Below are 20,312 nucleotides of genomic sequence, written 5' to 3'. Positions count from 1 at the left end.
ACCCTGAATTATTTCATTAAAAAAATTGTTTTATCTACCAACACACATAGGCTACCACTCCCTCCTGCCACACAAGGGAGCCATCCCCTGAATTCTAACATCCGATTAACTCCACACCTGTACTACATTCATCATTAGTCAGACTGTGTATAAATAGCCCTTGTCTTTCACTATACCTTTGCAAAGTCTTGTTCTTCACTATTGTAATATGGTATTCCACTCTGTGTTTTCCAGGTTACAAATAGGAATTGTCCATTTTGATTTCATGGTGACTCAAGTTTGTTTGAGAGATGTTCAATGAATTACATTATTTAATGTAATGATTGATTGATTGTAGTATGATCATATACAACAAAGTCAAGTTATTATGACAAGTTATGACAATCAATAATGTCAATAAGAGAAATTACAAAACGCAAAACTTAATATTGAGAAAATCAATATTCTTTGAGAATGACCCTTAAACCAACCCCATGTCTCAAATTTGTATTTCTACCAGAAAGACTGACATTAAGATGATAAAATGTATTCCTTGAAAAATAACAGATGTTAAAGGAGAAATAATATATATCAGACCCAGGTAATACACTTGCTTAGTTGATCTTTCCTTTATAATACCAGTACTATTATAGTATACCAATACCAATACCAGTCTCAAATACTCCCGTAGTAATAATTATAATTTCTTTTTCTGTAAGGCTCTTTTCCTAAATGATTCTTTAGGGGTGCAGATTCTGGCAGATCCTGCCTGAAGATGAAGCTTGCCCCCTGGACGGATGTATAGGGAGGATCTCCGAGGAAGGAGGGGAACGTCAGCAACAGCATCTACAAGGGCAACCGGTGAGTAAGTTCAGTTCTTATAAACTTATGGTGACAAACTGTGATTGGCCACACCTAATTATGATGAATGAATCACATAGTATTAGTGTATTCCTGGTAGAACTTGTGCTAAAGCTTTCCTTTCTCTTTTCTTTTACTTTTTACTGTATATGTCTATTTAACTTTAATCTCATTGCACATTGCATCTTGGTATAAATACATTGAGACAATGCCTGTTTAAACATAACATTTTCCAATTAATGAAAAGATTAAGAGTAAGAGTAAGACCCCTAAACCCAGGGTGAAGAGTAATCACTCACTGACAAGCTGGTAGAAATGTGTGATGTAACCTTGCCTGCACTCTAAGGATTGTGACAGTCATAATCACCTTTTGATGACTTTCAGTTCAATAACTCTCACTGGCTGGCCTCCGTTACACACGCAATGCAAGAGTGAATGTCTATTGATCGCAGCAAAAGCGAAACAAAATAATGCTTCACAAAAAATAAAGCGAAGGTGATGAACAAACGACAAGGAAGCACAATAATGTAACATACTCACACAAGAGTAAATACAAACAAGAGTTTGTTGTTGGTTGCCAACAGCACAGCAGCTCCAGACAAACAATGACACTCAAACCCAGTGTTACTCACGTATGGAGTTGAATCAAAGCAACCTCCCTGTCTTTTTCCAGGCCTTCCCTTTTCTAAAATTAACACGGTCCTAAAGCTGTTTCCTGATAACATCCCTTCATTTTCCATTGATATTCTTATGAGCTTTTCTCTTTTGTAATGTCTCTCAGCCATCTCTCTTTCTACAGTCTTTCTTCAAATCTCCCTCTTGCTCGTTCTCTCTCCTCCACCATCATACGCCCCCTAATGCTGATTGGCTACACGTTTGTTGTTGTGTCTTGTGTCTGTCCGACAAACATTCAAACAGCGTTTTTTCAAATATCGCTTACCCCACCTTTAAGCCAGGACTAGGCTTTAGTTCAGTTAGGACATTTAAGTATCTTTTATAAACATGCCTTAGAAAACGCATTACTGGTGTGCATCTTGAGACGAGACAATGGCAGTGACATATTTTAAGATATGTCAGTGCAAGTTGCTTTCAGTTAAAACAGGTCAAACATGCATTATAGGCTGGGACTATATTAAGCCTTGTCTGTTTAACCAGGGAAAGGTGAGTAAATAATGACAAATCATTTTGTATTACACTTTTAACAACATATCCTAAAACAGATCCCAACATAATCATAGAGGACTGCGTAGCTGTCTGTTTAATGAGGACACTGGAATGAGGGAAAAGGCGAGGGAAGGGTGAGATGTCCTTTGGGTGAAGAGTAGGAGAGTGGGTGTGTTGGAAGAGATGTCAAAGGAAAAAAGGGCCACATGGCGTTCACGCTGAGCCCTGCTTCGCTCAGCATGCTGTTGCACAGACGCCTTGACAGGAACTTCCATGCAAGGTTAACAAGATGCAAAATTATGAACATACAGAATGGGTCGGTCTGTCTTTCTGCATAGCATGGGACTGAAGCAAAGCTCTCCTGGGATTTCAGACACCACACACTGCAGGCTTTGCAGAAACAGCATTTACACCGGCACCAAACGTGAGTGGATGACAGCGTCAGTTGGAGATTGCAATCGCAGTGGGATTTGTGTGAAAATGGAAAGGTGTGCTCGCAGCTGAGAGGAGACAAATAGCCGAGCGCCTCTCACTTGTTGTCTTTCGCTTTCAATCATCACAGTATAGCTTCTTGTTCCACTTAAAGGACAGAGAAAAGAGAAAAGAAGCACCCACCCCCATCCAAGCCAAAAATGAACCAAAATGTGATTTTAATAGCATTGAAAAGGTTAATACCTAAGGTTAAAATGTAAATGTATTTTATTCAATTTTTCATAATGTTCTCATAAAGTTAATAAATCAGAGCCTGAGAAACACCGTTTCCAATGCCATTTAAAATCTTTATCACAATATGCCATCAAAATAGATTTGATTTGTGTGGTCCTCCATCTGTCTGGTTATTAATTCAATATTGAAACAGGAAATATGATTTTCGTTCCCTTTCGGTCAGCTTCAAACAACCATTGAATGAAATAACTCTAATGCTCTCGATCTCATTGTCATTTCCTATCAGCCCAATGCCTGGAATGATGTAATTTACATCTCATTGTCCTGAGAAGGAAAAGAAAGGAGAAAGTCACGCTTTTCAATTTGAAAGCGAGTGGGGGCTTTTTTTCTCGGTTTTTCTTCTCGGTAAATTAAAGAAAGGCGGCTCTACCGATGGCTTAAGCCCTTTAGGTGCCTGACAATCACTGAATCTGGAAAATTGCTCTCCCTCCCAAGAGTACCATGTACCCTCTAAAACAGCCAAAGACGTCATTATCCCACTCCTTTTCCCATCTGTAGGTCGACTAGATATATCATACCTCAAGGAGCGAAAAAAGGGGGAAAAAACTGCAAATTGCTATGAGTGAATGTGTGAAAGCAGTGCGTTACAGAGAAGCTGCCTTGTTGTGTAATTAGATAATTTATGCAAAATCATGCAATGAAAAGTGATTCAGGGTGAATAATAATGAGGCCTTTGCAGAATAAGATTGTGTAGGATCTGCAGATGAGCAGATGATTTTAAACGAAGAAAAAAAGAAGCAAAAACACCTCCTCCATGCAGCGTGGCTCTTTTGTCAGAATGGGATCTTTATTGCTTGTTAAGCCGCAAAAGGGAGAAAATAACAAACTTAAAGCCCAGTTCAAGTAGAAGAAAATTAGAGAGGGGCAAATTAGCATTTTATATAACATTATCAATTCCCACTAAGAGCATTTTATGAGGACACGTACCCATCATCGCTGTAGCTCAAGATTATTTTGGTTTAGGTTCAATAGTCTCCTAGCAACCACTGTGATGAAAAACATAATAATAAAGTTGAGCAAAACAAGAACTATTATGGCCTAGTTTTTGTGCACATCTTTGTATCCATCCACTTAACTTGTCACAGTCATTTCTGACTGTGAACTTATAACTAGCTTGCAACTTTTCTTTTTATGTAAAATTTTGTGTAGGCCTACTTGTTTTTTGTAATGTAGGGGTGAGCGGGGAACAACCTAACGCGGGGCTAGTTGTAAGACACTTGTTTTAAATACTTTCACACATGCAAGCATAACAACATTTTGTGTAGCCTATTTACTAGTAGCCATATCAACACCATATAGAAAAAAAAATATTTGGAAGATATCACTGAACATTTATTTAACCATGGCAAAAGTACATTTCTTGAAGTTCATTTTTCATTTCTGTTTTTATGTTTATTTAAAATTAGAAAAATATGATATTATTATTAGACCAATCTGTTATTTAACAGTTGAGATTATATTCTTCTATACTTTTATAAATTGTATTGAGAAACCAGAAAAGGGTGAATGAAGACAGTTCAGAAATGATTCATTAATATCCTGATTTTAACTATGCTAACTGTTTTGTGGTGTCTTTGTTGTCAAACTCAATTTTTTTTTTTTTTTTTTTTTTAAATGGCATAATTTTATATGAAAAACTGAATAATTGTATTTTATTGAGAAAATATTTTAGTTTGTCTTGTATATTTTTGATTAGAGATACAATTTTGATCTATCATATGGTCATGTTACAAGGTGCCCCTGCACATTTACAACGTGCCCTACTTATGGGGCATGTTGTCACATTTCACTTCCATTCTTTTGGGGTAAATCAAGAAAAAAGTATGCACTGTATTAATGGGGGGAAAAAAACACAAAATTGTGAAATTAATGCAAGGGGGGGGGGGGGGGATACTCTGAACCCTTAGTTTACACAAACTGAGAAAGTTTGTGTACCCCGCTCTCCCCTACTATTATCTCAAGAAAATATGGTGGATTTTTCTTTTACTATAATGAGATTAGTGATTGTTGCTCGATTAGTGATGTTTCCACCCTGTCCATTTGTTGTTTCTATAATATGATCAAAACTATCACATGTAAAAATCACCATCAAAAGCTGCACAAGAAACAGTGACAATCATGTTATGCATTGTAGTCATCACAGGAAGCCATTTAGTCCAATTTACTCAAAACATTGCAAATAGATACATCTATTCACAATTTCTTCTACTAAAGACTCATTTTAATTAACAAATGTTCAGTAGAAGTTGATTAGGTGTGTGCAACTGTGCATTTGTTTGGAATTTTAAAAAAAGAGCTAATCACAGTTCCAGTCAAGGGTGTTTAAGGAATAACGACAGTGCTGTTAGCACTTTGTCCGGTTCAGTCAGGAACACGGTTCTTCATTCAAAAAAAGTGCAGAAATAGCGCCCTCTACCGGCAGACTAGCAGAATAACAAAATAACGACAATGCAAATGTCCTCCTCCTACAACACCTTTTATAGTAGAGATAGCTGTATCTCTAAAGATCTGTAGAAATTAAACACCAGCATGTTTATTGTTTTATTACATTATTACATGTACAGAACATCTTTACTGGCCTTTTTGTGTATCCAAATGTAATGTAAATAAAGAATATGCGCTAAAACCATCTAATGTTATGAAAAATGTATATTGATACCACATGAAACACTTTTTTTAAAAACCATAAAAAAGTCCAATATGTACAGTAGCTATATTCATTTTATCTAGCTCACTCCACTGATTCTTCATCACTCCCCTGAGAGTGAAACTGCCCGTGCTCTGAAGGATCAGTCACACTCTCCTCCAGACAGAGTCCCTCCTGAGCGTAGTACTCGAATTCAGTTTCTTCTCTCCAGGACATCTCCTCACTGTGGTAGCTCTCCAGATCCTCAGCATTAGCGTGACTGAGGGCTAAGCTCAGGATTTCTCTTTTCTCCTTGTAGAAGCGGAGTTCCCTGCCGGTTCTCCTGGCCTCCGCCAGCTCCTTCACGGCCAGCTGCAGCTCTTGGGAGAGCAGACCGGAGAATTTCTGCTCTTTCTGTAACCAGTCCAGCGCCATGTGGCTGCGCGTACGCTCATCCAGACGCTGCTGTGAGTAGTAGTGGATCACGTCCTGTAAAAGAGACAATTAAAACTTGAGAACTTGAGACTTGAGAACAGGCTTTTGGGTAAAAAAGCAAGACCCAGCAACCTCATAGCAACACACTAAAACACTCAGAGTACCTTTGTAACTTCATGGAAACGCTCTGGCAACCAACTTTGCACAGCATTACTCTCATTTTATTCAGAAAGGATTACAAAAAGCGAGTTATTCTTACCTGACGGCTACATCTCATCTCCCGAAAAGCCTTCAGAGTGCCATTCCAGTGCAATAGTTGAAAAACTGTCATTATTTCCTATGAAAAAATTTATTTGAAAACTGTCAAAAGAGATTATATCATAACTAATTCTATAACTAAAAGGCCTACAGTTTGTGTTGATGTGTAGACAAAGATACATTGCTGGAAGATACATCACTGGAATAAACAGTGATCAGTTTATAAAGTTTTAAATATGGATATTCATTGCTTCGCATCAGAAAGCATTAACCATGGAGTCGTATGGATTTATTTTATGATGGATGGATGTGTTTTTTGTAGCTTCAAGAAGTCAGGCTCTACTCACTTCCCTTATAAAGCTAGGAAGAGCCTGCAGGATATTATTTAATAACTCCAACTGTGTTCGGTTGAAAGAACAAAGTCATATACACCTTGGCTTGGGGGTAAATTACGGAATAATTTTTGGGTGAACTATTCCTTTAACTTGTCAAAGATATTTGAGGCAAAATGTGAAAGTATTAGAAGAAAGCGTATGTTCAACAGAACTAAGAGGCCTAGAATTTGTGTTGATGTAAATAATCAAATTCTTCGAGACATCATCACATGATGTTTATTTTTGAAGTGTCTTGATCATATTTAACACATTACCGTGTCTAAACAGATGCGCATTGCTTTAGCATTTTTTCCTTCACTGATGTCATACTGGGGATTAGTGTAGACGGAGTGTGAACAGTGTGAAAATTATCTGGGGTTTTTTATATGCACATGAATTTGTGCTCATCTAGGCACCCACAAATAGATAAAGCAGCTATTTGTCCCGTTTTCACACGTTTGACAGATGAGCAGCATGAGTAAAGTTTTGACCGCATAAAAAATATTTATAGCATTTACTACTTGCAGATACTATGAAATATTTGCATGTGAAACAGCAGCCTAATTATGTAGTTATCACAAACTATGGCTGAAGCTTTTTTTTCCAAATCACGGAAGTGACCTCGACGTCCGGGTTTATTGAGGCAAAAGTCATAGTTAATAGTGAATGTGTGTTTCCCATAATAAAGTGTAACCTTTAAGTCATTATTCACAGATAATCTTCCCTTCCCGTGAACTGTTTACTAATTTTAATGTATCACTGACCAATATCACATGCTCATACAGAAATCATTCTAATATGCTGATTTGGTGCTCAAGAAACATTTATTTTTATTAACCATGTTGATTTTTTTATTTTTTTTTGTAGAAACTGTTACATTTTTGTCAGGATTATTTTGTCAGAATGAATAGAAAGTTCAAAAGAAATAAATCTTTTGAAACAGTGAGCCCTATTTTAACGCAAAACGCAAGTAACTTTGTGGGCGGATGAACGCAAATCTAAAATGGGTTGGTCTGAAGTAGCTTCATAATTCATAGGTGTGGTTTGGCCATAACGTGAAATAAACCAATCAGAGTGTCATCTCACATTCCCTTTAAGAGCAGGCGGCGGATTTGCCAGGCGCACGCCAAGAGCGGTTCACAGCCGAGGAGACCGAAATTCTCGTCAGGGCCGTAAAAGACAGAGAGATGACATTGGCGATGGAGAAACCCACCCAAATTAGCTTCGGTTAAAAAGGTGTATAATCATTTGGGTAAATGTGTAAGCTAGATTTATTTTTTCACATCTTCATGGACACAACAATTATTTCCCTTGTGTGTTAATATTTTTCCTTGTAATAATGTATGATTTGCAAAAATGAAAACTGCACTTTGAGAATCAAAGCGTATCGTTGTGCACACGCTACATTATGGCCAAGCATGTGCCCTTAAAATAGCATATAACTAACGCGGAATTGTTTTCTGGAACTGCAAAATATCACCAGGGAACTTTTGCGCCGGAACACGGCTCCTCTTTTCGCTGCACCGCTGCGCACACGAACAGTCTGCACCTCCCATAAACCTATCATATAACTTCTGAAAACTTGGAATATAGTCTCAGTAGTAATATGGACTAATCTTATGATGATTTGGTGCTTTTGTATCCTATTTGAAGCTTGAAAGCTCCAGTCCCCATTCATTGTTATTGCATGGAAAACCATTCAAAATACCTCCTTTTTTGTTCCACAGGAAAACAGAAACTGACAGAAAGTCATACAGATTTAAAATGAGTTCCGGTAAGACCAGCAGCACCTAACCAGCATAAACCAGTCTGGACCAGCTGGTCTTTTCAGAAGGGTAACATAAAGGCTGTTTTCCTAACCTGAAATTCCAGCATGGTTCTCCCAGTGTTCAGCTCCAGCATGAGGCAGTACGCTCCTATACTGGTACCGGGGTCAGATGCATCTGAAATGTTACCCTGTGAACAGTGGGACACAATGACTTACAGACGTGTCATCACTCAGCCCGAGCAGACACAAATACAGAAGGAGGTCTGGGTTTCATTAGACACCCCTTTGCTTTGTAATTCAGTCGGAGCAACTTGTCTTTATTGTTGGAGGAGAAAAGGCCAAGACTGCAGAGGATAAATGACATGAGAGTGAAGGAAGACCACACACACACACACACACACACACACACACACACACACACACACACACACACACACACACACACACACACACACACACACACACAGAGAGAGAGAGAATGTGAAAAACTTGGCAGCTACTTTCAGATTTGGGGGGAGGGAGGGTGGCATGACTTTTTTTTTTTTTTTTTTTGGTACAAAGCCAATTTATCATTGGAATTGCTTCTTGGCTCTTATTTTTAAGGAATAGAGCCAGAGCAATGACATGGTTCTATAACTACAGTGGGTGGCCTTCCGTACTTCCAAACTATACAGTTTCTATAGACTGGAACGCTTTAGAGCTGTATACACAGAGTAATCTACAACTGAGCAAGAGTGTACCAATGACATTTGTAGCTGCTGTTAATAACATATGTACTAGACAAAAAGTCCTAAACATCTTGCAAATCTCAGCAGTGTAAACGGCAAACTGTTGATAAGCAGCTTAGTAGTGAGACTCACGCTAGTGGTGCTGGCGGCTTCCTTCACGCTGTGTGATATGAACTCAGGAGTGATGCGGCGGCAGGGCAACTCATTAAACGTGGAGTTCATCAGAGCGATACGAGCTGCATCACGTCTGGCCTCTGCTTTACTGTAGCAGTACTGTCAGTGAGAGAGAGGCTTTCAGTTTATCATCATCAAATGCTGAAATATGATCATTTGCACTGATTGGGCAGTCGTTAGGATTTATTTCATTCTTGATAACACAAACACTCTTAAGAAAAAATGACTTAAGAAAGTCATACCTGGAACATGAGAGTATGTAAATGACAGAATTTTAATTTTAGGGTGAACTAATCCTTTACGTTAAACTAGTCCTCAAAAAACATGTGTTAAACACAGAGCCATACAGAATGCTTAACCACATCCCAAGATTATTTTAGATAATGTCTGTGAACCACAAACTCCTGAGATTGGTTTCTGCATTTTTAATATTTCTGAAAACCTTTACTGTGCAAAATCATTTTCAGGCCATTGCATTTACAAGCAGTGCTGGAATGAAGATGGAATTCTGAGAATTGTTGAGAATGTTTTGAGGATATAAGATATAAGAAAAAAAGTTCTGGGCTGTTGCCCAAATGCATTGGAAGAGATTGTAGAAACCCTTAGCACCAGTGATCTCTGTGATCTACTTTGGCTTACAATGCTTTTGGGAAATGCAGCCCAGGTCTTTGATCTAAAAAAGAAAACTCCTGTTGGAACCAAGCTACTTTGTGAATGAAATAATAAGTATAAAGTGTGAGAGTATTTCCCATGTGCTCAATCCCTAAACAATGATGATTAGACAGTATATCATGAAGTGGTGATTCACTGGTGTGCTTCATTCTCTACAAAGGACAGCAGCTAGTACAGACATTTCCACAAATAACAGTAATTTCAAATAGAAACCATGGTAACAATATCAGAGGTTTAGATCCTATTATATGAGCCATTGCAGTGGTGTTTTTCATGCATTATAATGTCAACGTCAATGTCAAACGAAGGACTGATTTCATATTCTTTATAAAATACCCCTGATTCCTACCTCTGATTTTTTTCTTTCAAATAGTTCAATCGTAGAAGAAGAAAAAAACATTTCAGAATAACAAGATCTGTTCCCAATCATGTCACGCACTTCACAGTGACAAATGAACAAATAAACTCATTTATTTTCTAGATTAATTTCAAAGAACATTCCATTTCAACTGAAGTAAAATGCCACATACTGATTTGCGGCTGGCAGGAGTAATTCAGCAAATAAGAACCACCTGTTGGCCCTCCTCATTTTCACACAAGAGCCTCTTCTTTTATGGCTAATCTGAGTTCAGAAAAACTCTAGACCTGATTTAGTAATGGAATTTAACTAGAATTGTACCAAAAATTAAGGTAATTTGGAACAAATATTTTGCTCAACAATATTTTTTACAAATCACATAAGAAAGGGTGGAAATTCAATTTCAGTTCACTTACCTTCAAATTTCCGAAGCAGCTGCCACCCGGTAAGGTGACGTAGCACATGTAGGGAGGGCTGGGTGAGGGAATGGACTCATAGACTACCAGATTCTCTGTCTCCATCATCACACCTTTCACTTGTTTCTGCTCCCAAAACTTGTGAAGCATTCCCACAACATTCACTAAGCAAGAGCAAGAAAAGGAGAATCTTTGATCACATACATTTTGATGTGCACTGTATTGACTACAAGTAAGGATGTATGATTTCTCTCACCCTCACTCTCTCTCTCTCTCTCTCTCTCTCTCTCTCTCTCTCTCTCTCACACACACACACACACACACACACACACACACACACACACACATGCAGAAGAAATAAGCTCATATAGGTTTGGAACGATATGAGGGTGGGTAAATCGTACATTTTTCATTTATGAGTGAAGATGAGATGATTTGTGATGAATTTAGTATATTGAGTATTTTATTTAAATCTTGTCTGTTAGTATTTAATCTTTTACCTCACAGATCACTAATAAGTTACAGAGGTTCAGTTATTAATAATCTAAGAGTCTAAGTGGTTGCACAAGAGGTTTTTGACTGCTGTGTTTATTGAAATTGTGCCTGTTAATCAAACAAACTTAGTTCAGACAGTGTCACTTTTATACTGATACAATTTTATATTGATCTATGGCTCTGATACGCAGATCTAAGTCACCCGACACGTTAGTCGTAATCATTGCAACAGGCAAATGAATGTTAAAGTGCACGATTCATCATTCAGCATTTACATTTAAATAAAATACTCTTTTTTTTAGAGTATGCTAAAAAAAAGAGTGAAATTCAAACAGGAAGTTAGCATTTAAAGGCATTGTTCACTCAATGAAAATTCAGTCACCATTTAATCAGTCTCGTGTCCTTCTGAACCTGTTTTTCGGACTTTATTTCTACTGTGGAAACACAAAAGAAGGTATTTTGAAGAATGTTTTAATGCTCTCTCTTTTTTCTCTCTCTCTCCATAGCATACAATGAAAATGAATGGGGTCTGAAACAACACTGGGCCACGCTGACTTTTGTGATACAAAATACACTAAGACATTTTGTTCCACTAAGGAAAGAAAGTCATAGACCTACATGTTTGAAACGACATGGAGGAATAAACAATGACAGAATTTTCATTTTGTGGTGAACTATCTTTTTTAGTGAGAATTGACATGGTGTATATCCCAATATATAAATGTACATATTTGAGAGACACTTTTATCCAAAGCAGCCCACATTGCATTAGATATACATTTCAGTTCATCTATTTTGAACCCCTTAGAAATTGAACTACTGCCATGCTCTACAGTTTGAGCTACAAGAAAGCTTAAAATTAGGTTATGTTTAAGGGTGGTTGCCCTGCACGCTTAATAAACAAACTACAGCTAGTTCAAAACGCAGCAGCTCGAGTCCTTACTAGAACCAGGAAGTATGACCATATTAGCCCTGTTCTGTCAACACTGCATTGGCTGCCTATTAAACATCGTATACATTTTAAAATATTGCTGATCACTTACAAAGCACTAAATGGTTTAGCTCCGCAGTACTTGAGCGAGCTCTTAACGCATTATAGTCCTTCACGTCTACTGCGATCTCAAAATTCCGGCCAGTTAATAATACCTAGAATATCAAAATCGACTGCTGGTGGTAGATCCTTTTCCTACTTAGCACCAAAACTTTGGAACAGTCTTCCTAACATTGTCCGGGAAGCAGACACACTCTGTCAGTTCAAATCTAGACTAAAAACACATCTCTTCGGCCTAGCATACACATAACACATTATAGACTTATAATTAGGCTGTATAGTTTAGAACAGCCGGGACCGGGAACACTTCCCGTAATCCTGATGTACTTGGTACATCATAAGAAGGATGGCGTCTACGCTAATATTGGTCTCTCTGTCTATCCCGAGGTTTACTGCTGTCCACCGGAACCAGGCCGTATCCAGATCTGATGAAGGACCAGCGCCAGGACACGACGACGACGACGCTGACCTGAAGTGTCAACCAGTCTCTCCTCCTCTCCACTCCGACTTCAACCAACCGGAACTGGACAAATACTCTGATTCATTCTGAACTTCATACACTGTTCACTCATTGGCCAAAGGAGAACTGGCCCCTGACTGAGCCTGGGTTCTCCCAAGGTTTTTTTCTCCATTCTGTCACCTGATGGAGTTTTGGTTCCTTGCCGCTGTTGCCTTACCTTTGGCTTGCTTAGTTGGGGACATTTAATATTCAACAATATTATAGATCTGCCTTAAAGGTGGACGATGATGAAATTATTTTTTTTGTATTTTCATGTTATCACTGTGAAGCTGCTTTGATACAATCTGTATTGTAAAAAGCGCTATATAAATAAAGATGACTTGACTTGACTTGACTTTAAGATTAGGTTATATCTTTGCAGAACGTTTTAAATCACTTTTATGCTGTACAATCATAGAGAAACCAAAAGATAAATATTATTAATCATTTCATGTTTGTTCGTTGTAATTTTACTTACTTAGTCATCCCATTACTTTTAACACGTCGCTTTTAAAACACAATTGTTTACCTCCATGTCGGTCTTTCCATTTATACCAACATCCACTGTATTAGTGTGACGCCTGTTCAGCATCAGCACATGGAATCATTTTCCTAGCAAAACAAACAGGTGTCCATGGACACATCAGGGAGTTGTGGTGTGATTTCAGTGTTCACACCCACAGTAAGTGCAATGTTTGTGCAGTCTTGCTTTAATCAGCTCAAGCATATAAAACACACCCCCTCTAAAGGGGTCAGCAATAATATTGAGAAGGGGAACCAAAGGTATATTTTTATAAAAAGACCATGAATGTGGGAACACAGACTTGTTTTTACAGCATGAAATTTTCCAGCTTTTTGTTTGTTTGAAAGAGTCAGCTGCTGCGAGCACCGCCCAGTCTATGTTTGTGGTTCAACACACACTACGTGAGTATTTAATTCCTGGTCTCCTGGTGTATGAACTGCCTTGTTTCAGCTGAAGTGGAACAGAAACAAAAGCTGCGTCTGTGAATGATTGAGCTTTGGTTTAATCAAATGATTGATGTGCCTTGTATATTATCAAACACCCCTAAAATCTAAGTGTTTTTTCACTGTGTCCTCCGCTGACTTTGCTAAACAATGTTTGTTATAGTTACTTTTTTCAGTATCATCCTTCCTAGTAAGTGGCAGCCTAGGACCTGTCATAGGCGGCATATAAGGTCAGTGTTCAACACAGAGCGCTCCGCTAATATAAAATACAACTAAAACAAATGTAAAACTGCACTCTTCAACAATATTATTGTAACAACTTGCCCATAAATGTTTGAATGTTTAACCAAAATACACTAAATAATCACACAGTAATATTGTGTATTACACTTTTTTGGTTAGACTTTAGTTCGATAGTCCACTTTAGACATTCTACTGTATTAGTAGATTGTAGACTGATAGTTTAGGGTTAGGTGTTAGGGTTCGGGTTCGGGTAAGGAGAATAAGTTGACTTGTAGTTGCCAAGTTACTTATAGTCAGTAGATTGTATGTTGGGGGACCAACAAAATAAAGTGTTAGCAAATATTAAGCAGACAATCTACTAATACTCTAATGACAGTTAGTTGACATGTAGTTGCAAAGGTACTTATAGTAGAATGTCTAAAGTGGACTATCGAAATAAAGTGTTAGCCAAATATAACTTATTCCTATTGATGAATTTTCAACATCATTACTCCAGTCTTCAGTGTCACATGATCCTTCAGAAATCATTCGAATATGCTGATTTGCTGCTCAAGAAGCATTTCGTATTCATATCAATGCTTAATATACTTGTGAAATAATTGTCATACATTTTTTTTTCAGGATTCCTTGATGAATAGAAAGATTTAGATCAGCATTTATTTGAAATAGAAATGTTTTGCAACATTATAAATATCTTTACTGGCATTTTTTATCTACTTAATCAGAGGCAATGTACTCTAAATTGTCATTAGAGCAAGACTCAAACCCGCAACTTTCTGCACTTAAAGGATAATAATATGAGCCATCTCTTCATAATACACATAATTAATTATTTATTTCAATAGCATATATATTATTTAAGAAAAAATTTTTTTACATGTTTACATTTTTTTACCCAACAGGACAAGTCCCCTCTCCACTCTATGCGATACTGCATTGCTTCTTCATGACAGTAAAGAACATGAAGCACAAGGTGAAAGCTCAGAACATCCACACTTCTGCTATGTTTTACTCACAATCTTTGAAGGTTCTGTCATCATCAGAATCTGGTCCGGACATGATTTCCAACTACAAGTCTCACGCGTCCTACAGCAATCCTCCGTCTCCAGCTCTCACATGCTCTGGAGAAGTTCAAAACATCAGTTAAGCTCCAGAAAGGGTGAACATGTGGAGGTCCCCTATTAGCCTTCTCCTCTCTAGTCCCAGAGCAGTCTGTGGAGCCCTATTACGCCGGCCCCCGGGGGTTCTCTTCAGTGGCTGGCCCACCTTTTGTCAAGGGTTGAACTAATTAGCTGTGAGGTTGGTTGTTGCACTGCACTCCCTTATATTCACACACACTCTCCGCACATACACACTCTCACAGCCTGTTGCACACTCACACTCGACTGATTCGAGTAAGCCCTGGCCCAGGAATGCAGCCCCCTTCTCCATTCATTCACAGCATGCCTCTGCCTTCTCCTTCACAACACGCTTTACATATGCAGTGCCCAACAACTCACTGAAAAAAACATCCAAGATGGACAGCAGACAACTTCTGACTGTTTTATTGACCACTTAAATAGCTGTTTAACTTAACAAGATCCTGAAATTGGTGGGGAACAAAACATTTAAAATGTAATTATAAATCATAGCATTCATTTGCAAAGAGACTCCACTGTCCTTGTAACCCCAAGGGTCAAAATCACTACTAGTGATCTGGACCATTATTTTAAAGTGAAAAAGATCTATTGAAGTCAATGGGGACCAGAATTTCTCTTTTTTTTTTTACCGTTTGGTTACCCACATTCTTCAAGTATCTTCAAGTATCTTCTTTGAAGATCTTCAGAACAACTTGAGGGTGAGTAAATGGAGACAACATTTCCATGACACTTTAAAATGAAAATTCTGTCATCATATAGGCCTACTCACCCTCAAGTTGTTTCAATTGTATGTCAAATGTATGAATTTCTTTCTTCTGCTGAACACAAATGAAGATATTTTGAAGAATGTCTGTAACCAAACAGTTAACTGATCTCATTGACTTCCATAGTATTTTTTTTTCCCCTACTATGGAAGTCAATGGGACCAGTTAACTGTTTGGTTACCGACATTCTTCAAAATATCTTCTTTTGTTTTCAGCAGAAGAAAGAAATTCATACAGATTGAAACAACTTGATGGTGAGTATATGATGACAGAATTTTCATTTCAAAGTGAACTATCCCTTTAAGCTCCCCTAAAAACAAAATTGTAATATTAGTATTAAATATAAAATTATTAAAACGTGACATTTATTTTAAACAGAGTGCAAACATGCCTTTTAAGAGTAACATTTCACAAAAAAAGTCATCGCAAAATTGGTTCAGAAAAGAGAAATTAGTTCTGAGAACAGCTCTTGTGTCATTTTGTATCTAATGCAATGACATTCAGACATAGATGCGTCTTAGGAGTCCAAATAGGAGTCCACTGTGTGTGGAAAAACATATATTAATACAAATGTCCATGTTGTACTTAAACCTTTGTTAGTTTTTGTGGATTCATTGTCAAATCCAGTGCTAAGTTTGTTTGTGAGTTGTTGTTTTTTTAAGATTGGGATATAGTCTAAGAATTGATTCTGCTCAAACAGCACTGTAGTCATACTATGAGAAAACATTTCAATTTAGCATCTCTGAATGCTTGAATGCCTATTGTTCCTTGAACAAATCCAAGTGGCGGACAGCACTCCTCTGAATGGTTCACTCAGTCTGGTGAACTAAAAGCACACTTTATTCCCTCTTCTCCACTTAGCATCCATGAGCCTACTTCCTCAATGTTCGAAGCTCAATTCACTTTACATCATTGCCTAAACCACATTTTTCACGAGTCTGATGCCCCTTTTTAACTTTCTTGTGTCTTTCGTTCTCGGGAATAAGGGCACCATTCAGAGTCGAGCTCTATTATGAGACTGCCTTGGGAAGAGAGAGAGGTGTTTAGCATAAATGACAATCACAGTATCACAGAAAGGGGGCTTCAGCACTGAGAGAAACACAGCTTGGCAGCTGAAATGACAAAAAGGGACAGGAGGAGAAATATATTTTTGCAAGAATTCACAGAATGGTTTAATTGGCTGGATGTTGTTTTGTGTGGTGGAGGGGAAACCCTTATATTAAATTGTTTTTAACTATTCACTCTCATCTTTGATGATAAATAGCTGCGAGGAATTCACTGGAATGAAAGGACCACCTGGTGAGGGGAACCATGAGGTCACTGAAACTTTCAAGCCTGCAGCTGTCAGATCAAAACCAACCGGGAACTTGAATGTCAATCAAAAAAAAAAAAAAAAAAAAAACTTGGGTGGGTTGTCAGGGTTGACTGGCTCTTAAAAAGTGTGTGTGTTTTCTTTTACTTATCGAAGTTCTTTTCTACATCTTTGAAGGCCATGCTCAGTCTGTACTGGAAATAGAGGGATGGTCACACTACACTTTCAATCCATTCTCTTCCATTCATACACACGTGAATGCTGGAGATGAAGAAATCTCGGATTTTGCTGCATTCCAAAGTTTGGTGAAGTCTGACCTGCAAAATATGTGTCGCGTAAAGACGTGTGGCTCCTAGCTGAATTAAAAAAGAATAAACTTTTGAAAAAATGAAAAAGTTTGAGGAAATGCAGCTAGGAAAATTGAGTAGATTGTGTATTTATTATTATTATTTGTTATATATTATGTTTTTAAAAAGTAGTGATGACCTTTGCACACGAATGTTGTTCCAAACCTGTATGACTATGATATCTTTCAGAATGTATGAGCTGCTCTCATCCACTGGTTTGTAGGGAATTACAAACATGTGCACATATATTCAAATGCGCATAACTAATTGATTCTTAATGTGTGCACTTGAGTGCCATCAGCGTTTATCACAGGTTCGCGTTTAAAGTCTGTGTAGAGAGAACTTATTCCCAAATATACCCTGAATTCGAATCCATATCAGACACACAGAAACTCCCATATGTACTGGGAGAAATGCCCAGATGTGAGATAATTGCTGCAAAATATGTCTTTTCATGCCATGAAATGAGGACAACCAGTGGAACCTCAGATGGATAAATAATTGTATATTTTGATTTATTTATTTTTATTTTATTGTTTTGTATAAATGTATTCATGCATTTGTTTACTGATTAATTTTATTGATTATTTGTTCATTGCCTGTGTAATGGCCAATGCTTTGGCAATACTGTACAAGTCATGCCAATAAAGCTAATTTGAATTGAATTGAATTGAATTGAGAACGTTGTCGTCTTAGCGGCCTCTAATTTAATAACTAATGATAGTTGCGACGGAAGTGAATCAATCAAAACTAACTTTAGCTGGAAAATATCTGAACCGCTATAAAGCCAAAACAATCTTCCTTATCCGTTTATCACTGTAAAGCCGCTTTGAAACAATCTACATTGTTAAAAGCGCCATATAAATGAAGATGACTGAAAGCACTAGACTAATGATGATCAAAGGCTGTCAAGTTCCAAAAATAAGCCATAAGCGATATAACTTTATGTGAGGAATGGACTCAAATTTAAACTGTCATTCACTGAAAATCTTGCTTAACAACGCTATAAATGATTAAAGAATATTTTTGTCAACTATTCCTTTAACCAGTGACAAAAAGCCAAAAGAGAAATAAAGAAAAACAAACATACCTTTGAGACTTTTGTATTTTTTGCTATTTACAGTATGCTCTAGCCTAAGGAGTTATGTTCACATGCAGTTATCGAGTAAGTTTTCCAACCATAAATAACACATTAATCAAATATTTTGTGGATTAAATGATGTGTCACCGCTGCCTTTCAGAGCATGTGCAAAACGCAGAAGCCAGTTGTGAAACATGTTGGACAAAGCTGAGCTATACTGATATTTTCTAGGCCTGGTTCAACTTGGCTAAAGTCGGACTGATGCTATTTCAGTCAGCTTAAAGTGTTTACATCACAAGAATAAATGTGGGTGGGATTTGATTTTGTCCATTGGGAATTTACTGGATTGTTGTATTGATGTGGTTTGCTGTTGTCCCGCCCTCACACCAATAAACACGTCATCAAAGAAGAAAAGAGACGTTGTTGCAAGATAGAGGAATTTTTTTGAGGATTGAGATTTCGAGGTCATGTGAACTAAAAAAAAATAATGATGTGCGCAAATAAATAATTTACAATAAATACTGCAATATTCCATTTTAAAAAAAAGAAGAATTGTAAATGTTGATTTCATGGTGACTTTAAGTAAGCTTACTAGCTGCCCATTCAACAGAGTCAAGCAGAGTTTGGAGCTTTGTTGACATAACCTGCAGCCTTTCTGGATGAAGTGGTCTTTGTTTAAGCCTCCTGCTGTGGGAAATGTAAACGGTAGAACTCTACCTTTTCCTATTATTTTGATGGAGTTTTTTTCCCTGCTTACTGCTGATCAGATTGTAGTGTCACTTGTGATACTGACTTGAGTTGTGAAAGAAGAGACTGGTCCTGGATGCTGGATCAGTTTAAAAGGGAGCCTCTCCCAAGGAAAAGAGTTCATAAAGTACACACTGGCACAGCAAAATGTGGCAGGTCAGGCCTGTTGTTGCATATTATAGTAAGCAAAGTAATAGTGCCGTATAAAGATAATTGATGGAATAACCAATCTACAATAAAGATATATGTTAATGAATGTAACAAAAAATAAAACATGGTTGTATGCAGAAAAGGATTGGTTGGGAGTTTCAGAATTGTAATCCTTCTTGTTACTAATTTGGGTCCTGCAGCCTTGGCAGTTGGCACATTACCTTAAACATTTTCATAAAGTGATTTCAATAAGTCATTTTCTTCTTACCATTTTAATCTACTATTTATTAGATATCATCACTCTAAAGTCTGAATAGCTTGTGTCTGACAATAGTCGTCTTCTTGTAAACAATAATCAATGATTCACATCATAATAAATCACCAAATGTATTTTTCATCACATTCCCATACAGACCATCTTCCTCTCTTTACTGCACTGAGATTCAAAAATTGAACCTTGGTAGTTAGTGACCCAATGCAATGTATGATTGCTAAACAGCAAAAAAAAAAAAAAAAAAAAAAAACATCATCATATACAACCACAACAATTTGATATTAGTATTATTAATTTATTAATTAGTAATAATAAGATAAATTAAACAATAATAATACATTAGTATAATAGTAGGCTATAGTGTTAATTATAATACATACATTTAATAATAACTTGCTCATCATCACACAACTAAATATTAAAGGATTGTCTAACTATAGTGCCATATTTATCGTTGTGGAAAAGAACCATAACGACAAAATATCAATATGACAAAAAACGTGCTGAACTTATTGTAACGGGAAAAAAAATACATAGCATATAACTGTTATTTCAGAGGTACACACAATATGATAATAGTGCAGATGATAAAAAATAAAGAGAATTGACAATAAAATGGTGTGATGAAGGTTGTGATTCCAGCTCCAATCCAGTGAGTGGCGCTAATGACACGTGAAGCTGAAACAAAATCTAAAACCAGATCGC

The 20,312-nt window shown here is 37.2% G+C and overlaps 1 protein-coding gene across 2 annotated transcripts; it reads right to left on the bottom strand.

The window, feature by feature from the left end:
• Positions 1-5,191: 5,191 nt before the first annotated feature.
• On the bottom strand, positions 5,192-15,200 carry lix1 (limb and CNS expressed 1). 2 transcript variants are annotated; one of them, XM_079606499.1, is made up of 6 exons: positions 14,810-15,200; positions 10,540-10,703; positions 9,052-9,192; positions 8,284-8,379; positions 6,051-6,128; positions 5,250-5,845 (listed from the first exon to the last, which is right to left on the bottom strand). In XM_079606499.1, the coding sequence occupies exons 1-6, from the start codon at positions 14,850-14,852 to the stop codon at positions 5,462-5,464; spliced, it is 906 nt and encodes a 301-aa protein (XP_079462625.1). In that variant the 5' UTR covers positions 14,853-15,200; the 3' UTR covers positions 5,250-5,461. The 2 variants fall into 2 exon arrangements, with proteins under 2 accessions (XP_079462626.1, XP_079462625.1); XM_079606500.1 differs by lacking the exons at positions 10,540-10,703; positions 14,810-15,200 and adding an exon at positions 10,115-10,301 and having other exon boundaries at positions 5,192-5,845.
• Between the last annotated feature and the right edge of the window lie 5,112 nt (positions 15,201-20,312).

Source organism: Phoxinus phoxinus, assembly GCF_949152265.1.
Source record: "Phoxinus phoxinus genome assembly, chromosome: 3".
Lineage (NCBI taxonomy): Eukaryota > Metazoa > Chordata > Actinopteri > Cypriniformes > Leuciscidae > Phoxinus > Phoxinus phoxinus.
This window is presented reverse-complemented; position numbering and strand designations above follow the sequence as displayed.

Bases quoted from the DNA above. Each gene is read 5' to 3' on its own strand.
- lix1 (XM_079606499.1), bottom strand. From the start codon at position 14,852: ATGTCCGGACCAGATTCTGATGATGACAGAACCTTCAAAGATT. The intron at 9,193-10,539 runs GTAAGTGAACTG...TCTCACTGACAG, and splicing joins GCTGCTTCGGAAATTTGAAG to TACTGCTACAGTAAAGCAGA. The intron at 5,846-6,050 runs GTAAGAATAACT...TCTCTTTTACAG, and splicing joins AGATGAGATGTAGCCGTCAG to GACGTGATCCACTACTACTC.